The following is a 6,041-nucleotide window of genomic DNA, read 5'->3' on the forward strand; positions in this document are numbered from 1 at the left end:
TGCTCATTTGTTATAGTGGCTCCACTCAGTTACTGTAGTTTTTGTAAAGCTCAAACTCATGTTTATCTTTCAACACTTTGAATTTCTTAATCTCACTACACCAAGATCCACTAAAAATGTATATGGTTTTTGAGAAGTGCCAGTCATCAGTGACAACAAAATGCAAGTCTTGTCTTTGAATAATCAATAATGTAACTTATTTTGATGCTATCGCAAAATTTCACTTTATCAATGTTGAAAAATTGTATTCATTTTCTGCCATTAATAGGTTCCACACATGTGATATGTCAATTGTAGATTCTAATAACTCAGTTTCTTTTGTGTCTTTTGAACTACAAAAATTGATTTTCATGTTTTGCATATTTCAAAATTAATGTTCTATAATTTTTAACAATAAATATTAGTATTGTTAGTATTCTACTGAAGATGAAGATTGAAACCATCGATCTCCTAATCATTATACTCCTCAACCTCTCAACCGCAACCATTAAATCAACCTTATTAGATTTTGGAATTTAGCAATATCAGACAAGTCCTTATAATCCCTCAAGTTAGCTATTTGTTAGAAGTTCATATAGGAAACAAAAGAAGAAGAAAAATCACAATTGTTGAATCAATCATCTATTTTTCGTGAATCCAAGGTATCCCGATCGAGAGCCAGAGAATGATCCTTTGAATATTGAGATCTAAGGGTCAATAATCTTTTAAAGATAGAGTTCATCCAACTTGCCGAACATATTATAGATTGAAAAATAAGACAAAATGCTTAGAATAATAGCAGGACAGTTCTTAAATACCTATACCAGATAAAAATGATTCAAGCATATGCAAAAATAACAAGAATTTAGAGAAGCACCAATATAGGACCTTGTTCAGGTTCATGCCACTTTTCTCTCTGAATCTGCTATTAGAATCCTCAACAGAAAACCACCCTTCAAGAGAGAAGTGATCGAAATTTACTCGGCCGAAGAACCTCCTAGGAAATATTTAAGCCTTGATAGAACAAAACTTGTATGAAATGAAAGAAAACAAAGGAAAACAGAAAAATAAAATTTCTTTAGAATTCAATAACAGCTCATATTTAGCTAAAATAACAAGAGCATGCCGACTTCAATAACAGCTCATAAAAACTTGATTTCAAAACCTTAACTCTAGAAATTCCAGTTCAAATTATTCTATCTATAGACTATGAAGGAAATTCAGTAATCATAAGCAATTGATTCTCGGTTATTGACAGTAGAAATGAATACAAATCTAACAAAATCGATATTTTGGTGATACAAACCATCATTGTTTATCTGTTGTAGATGCCCCTTGGTTGATATCTGAAAATTTAACACCGACTTGCATTGAAAACCTCAAGAATTTTTCAGCACACCTGAGAACACATGTTTCCTCTGGCTTGTTCAGGGAACTTCGGTAGAATGTATCGACACAATTCTTGAAACATCTCTCCACTAATGAATTATACATCCTAAGACTGCAATTTTAATGTAGCAGATAATAAGCCTCTAGACTTATTAAATAAATGCACTTCTTTAATATATATAAAATTCAGGTTAAACTCTAGTAAATGTGATAATGGCATAATGCATTATGTAAGTTCATCATAAACTTGCATTAAAGTAAGGCATGTAAATTCTAAGTTCTTAACAAGCACTCTTCTAGAGTAACATTATCCAATCAGTAAATTTAAGTGTCTTACTAAAATCACCAGTTAACATGTTAAGGTGATTTTCAGCCAAAGCTACAGAAAGAGAAAACATTTATGCAAGTCTTTATAGTCATAACTTATCACTTGATTAAGTGCTCCTAGATTAAAATAGTATCAGTTATGAAATTAATTAGAGACTAAATCCACTTGACATGGATTAATTAAAAACACGACACAAAGAAATAAAGCATGAAGTAGCAAATACTTGAATTATCATTCACTAGAAACACAATACAGAGAACTATTACTATACATATTAAAAGTATAGAGGTTCATGTATTTTCTTATCCTCATTAAAATGAATGCAGTAAGTGTATTCATGATCTAAACAGGGTTTAAAAATTATTTGAGACCCCAATTGAAACCGCAGCATAATGGTTTTTGATGTCTCTACGAATATGATTAGGGACCCATCATCAGTATTTAACTGTTATTCTCCATAATATCAAATATCGCATTGCGACTACAATTTAAAACTTTGGATCCGATCTAACGGTATTGTCAAATAGCAACTATAGTGTAGTGGAATTTGAAAAAAACCGCTATTGTTTTGTAATACACGATTTAATGCTAAGTGTTGTCAAATAGAAACTATAGTGGAATTCAAACAAACTACTAATATTTTCCGCAATCAACAATTGACAACACTCGTAACTAAAAAATTGAAAACACATCAAATTGAAACTACAACCCAATATTTAGATTCCAACGAGAATCACCACATTCAAAATCATTCTTCATATATTGCAGATATCACAAACAATGAAACTAAGATTCAATAATTCCCATTATCAAACAAAAACCTGATCCATTTCTAGCACACAACATTTTTCATATATATATAATCAGATCCACAATTTAAGAGAACTCACAGATGTAACCATTCATATTCATAACTTTAATTGCAAACAAACAAAGTAATAAAGAACTTAAAGAATAAAAAATAGAACAAAATTGAAACATGCCTATCTCGAGTTTGGAGCTGTTCTACCATGGTGGACATTCTTTGCTTATCTTCATCAGGAAGATTATCTAGCTCTCCAAAAATATTCTTATCCATTTTTTCAATTAATAGTTACATAGGTTTTCGGTTTTTCTCTCTTGGTATTTTTTGACCCTGTGTTTTTTAAGGGTTTAAAGGTTTTTGGCAAAGACTGTTTATCTTAAAAAGAGAGAGAGAAAAAAGATGCGCGTGTTTGGTTTAAACCCTAAAATAGCGCAATAAATCAGAAACCTGACCTAAACTAGGAAATTTCATTGGGTCGGGTTGAAATTCAACCCAATTGAACAAAATAAATATAATATAAGTTAAGTTCTTGGCGAATTCTAACATATACCAATTTGCACGGCTAAACAAAGTAGAAGTCAATCATCATTTTTATTATTATAATTGAGATAGCAATTTGTGCTGGTACAATATTTATTGAGATTTAAAATAAACTCTTGATAAAAAAATAAACGTCTTTTTAATACTAGCAACAATATTTGGATTTTTTACTAATATATATATTTTTTCAAAATTTTGAACCAAAATATCCTCTTTTGTAATTTATATATTAAAATGTTCTACTTTTTTGGGCTACTTGGAGGCCGTGATCTGGGGTGCGACCAGTTAAAGGAACATTTTTTTCCCCTAATAGGAGGTCGCTGGCTGGGGATGCGACCTCCCAAAGGGTCTTAAAATAAAAATTTAATTCGTTTTCAATTTTATATAATTATTAATATTTTAATAAATAATTAAATTAATAAATAATAATAATTAATTATTATTACTATTATTATTTATTAATGTATTATTATTATTATTAATTATAAATGTATTATTTAATATAATTATTTATTAAAGTATTAACAATTACATAAAACTGAAAACAAATTAAATTTTTTTTAAACCCTTTGGGATGTCGCATCCCCAGCCAGCGACCTCCTACTAGGGGAAAAAAATATTCTTTAGTTGGTCGCACCCACAGGCCACAACCTCCAAGTAGCCCCAAAAAGTGGCTATTTTTCTCATTGCCCTCTTTCTGAAAAAAAAATATACCTATATATCCCCTTTTGAAGTAAATCTACCAAAATGCCCCTTGTTTTTTCAAATTTTTTCCCCTTACAAGTCGCCATTTGGAATGACGACTTCCTTAAGGAACACCAACTCCCAAATGGCGACTTCCAACTAGTTTTTTTTTTTTTTTTTTTTAAATTCAATTTTTTTTAATTTTTGTAAAATTATATATATAATTAATTATTATAATTCATAAAAATACATAAAAAATAAATAAATAGAAATTTAAATTATGAAAAAAATTTAATAAATCCAAATGGGCATTTATAAAATAATTTTTTTGTTAAAAAAATATTTTAATTTTTATTGAAATAACAAAAGTAATGTATATATATATATATAACTAATATAATTCATAAAAATAGAAAATAGAAATTTTAAATTACGATAAAATTTTAGAAAATTCAAGTTCGAAATGTCAATTTTTAAAAGGTTAGTTTTTTTGTAAAAAATAATTATTTCAATTTTTGTTGAAATAACAAAAGTTATATATATATATATATAATTAATATAATTCATAAAAATAGATAAATAGAACTTTTAAATTATGATAAAAATTTTGCAAACCCAAGTTCGAAATACCGATTTTCCAAAGTTTTTTTTTTTTAAAAAAAATTTAATTAAAATAATATATATATAACATTAAAATTATTATAATTCATAAAAATACATAAATAGAAATTTTAAATTACGAAAAAACTTTAAATTACATAATTTATTCATAAAAAACATCACAAATTTTACAAAAATATATATATATATATATATATATATAACATTAAAATTATTATAATTCATAAAAATACATAAATAGAAAATTTAAATTACGATAAAACTTTAAATTACATAATTTATTTAAAAAACATCACAAATTTTACAAAAATTACGATAATTAATGTCGAAGGTGGCCTCCAGTACCACATTGTCGAGGTTTTCTCACACGTACGGGATTTTGACGACGCCTTGGTACATCACGAGTTTCTTGTTGTTGTTGTTCTTCTTCTTGATCTTCGTCTTCTTGCTGTGGAGGATGTCTAGGTGGAAGTGCTGCAGAAGAACTACTTCCACCTTGAGTCCAGTTAGATATTTGATTCAACGTAGTATATGCATTCCCAAAGCTTGGAATTTGAAAATTTTGTTGACACATATTATTCAGTAACTGGGTAGCGGACTCAGGTGTATTATGACGACTGTTGAACGTGTTATACAACAATTCCTCTTTGCTTGATGCAAATCATAGTCGACGGTTGTCTTCTTGATGTGGTTGCTGACTGTCAAAATTAAATTATTCCCCTGACGTGAACCCGTAAGATTGATGTGGTGTGTGGATAAAATTATGAGGATGTGGTGTGTGGGTAAAAGTATGAGGAGGCGGTTGAGTGTCAGGAGGTGTTGGTATATAATATTGATTTTGTTGTGTTGTGTTAGGCATTGATTCTTGGAAAAAAATGTTGGCTAGATTGTGGTGGAGGTTGGGGGTGAAAAAATAATTGACTAAATTGCGGTGGAGGTTGAGGGTGAAAAAAATATTGGTTAGATTGTGGTGGAGGTTGAGGTGGATAGGCACGAGGATTAACCAATTGGTTTTCTACAGAAATAAATCATTTAGAATTTTTGCAAAACCAAACCATGTATTCATAACTTGGTTTGAATTCAACATTTAGAGGCTGACCATGAAGAATATGATTCTCTCGTTCATTCCACTCTTTGTTCTCATTTTCGTAGAATAATGCCCAACTATAGTCAACTTGTTTATGCAAATCTACCTTATGATACTTTTTCATGTTCCTCGGAGGATGTGGAATTTCTTGAGGTAGTCCAAATTGTAGTTTCACTCTATCAGTTTGATGCATTTCTATTATGTAGAAACAAATTAAATATGTAGATGCATTCAATAGCCAATTGTCTTCTGGATGATCGTATGTTAGATGTAGATATGGCCTCTAGATAAACTGATATATAATAAGTTTGTTAGTAATATATGCATAAGAAAAATAAAATAATAGAAATAATGTAATGTTTTAATATATTACATCGTTAACGGTCATATGATCAATTTTTGATCGATATTCATCGATATGATAACGAGGTGTATCCCCAAATTTTATACCCTTTCCACTATATCTACGAAAATAAATTTGAATATGTTAGTGAATCAATTGATAGTTTTATAAATATAATATTTAACTTTTTTTTGATATTTACCTTTTTGCGAATGGAAAACGAGGCTCAAGATTACTTATTGGTGCAAGAAACGGCATATGGTAC

At 29.0% G+C, this 6,041-nt stretch overlaps 1 protein-coding gene across 3 annotated transcripts; it reads right to left on the bottom strand.

Annotated features, from left to right (window-relative positions):
- Window positions 1-679: 679 nt before the first annotated feature.
- On the bottom strand, window positions 680-2,932 carry LOC101514498 (mitochondrial import inner membrane translocase subunit Tim9-like). Of its 3 annotated transcripts, none has more exons than XM_012717475.3 (3): window positions 2,680-2,932; window positions 1,286-1,480; window positions 680-976 (listed from the first exon to the last, which is right to left on the bottom strand). In XM_012717475.3, exons 1-2 carry the CDS (start codon window positions 2,772-2,774, stop codon window positions 1,288-1,290), a joined length of 288 nt encoding a protein of 95 aa, XP_012572929.1. In that variant the 5' UTR covers window positions 2,775-2,932; the 3' UTR covers window positions 680-976; window positions 1,286-1,287. The 3 variants fall into 3 exon arrangements, with proteins under 3 accessions (XP_012572929.1, XP_004506576.1, XP_004506575.1); XM_004506519.4 differs by having other exon boundaries at window positions 680-993; XM_004506518.4 differs by having other exon boundaries at window positions 680-1,008.
- Window positions 2,933-6,041: the final 3,109 nt, after the last annotated feature.

The sequence above is a fragment of the Cicer arietinum genome, chromosome 6 (assembly GCF_000331145.2).
Source record: "Cicer arietinum cultivar CDC Frontier isolate Library 1 chromosome 6, Cicar.CDCFrontier_v2.0, whole genome shotgun sequence".
In the NCBI taxonomy this organism is placed as follows: Eukaryota; Viridiplantae; Streptophyta; class Magnoliopsida; order Fabales; family Fabaceae; genus Cicer; species Cicer arietinum.

Bases quoted from the DNA above. Each gene is read 5' to 3' on its own strand.
- LOC101514498 (XM_012717475.3), bottom strand. From the start codon at position 2,774: ATGGATAAGAATATTTTTGGAGAGCTAGATAATCTTCCTGATGAAGAT. The intron at 1,481-2,679 runs GCATGTTTCAAT...TTAAAATTGCAG, and splicing joins CAGCTCCAAACTCGAGATAG to TCTTAGGATGTATAATTCAT.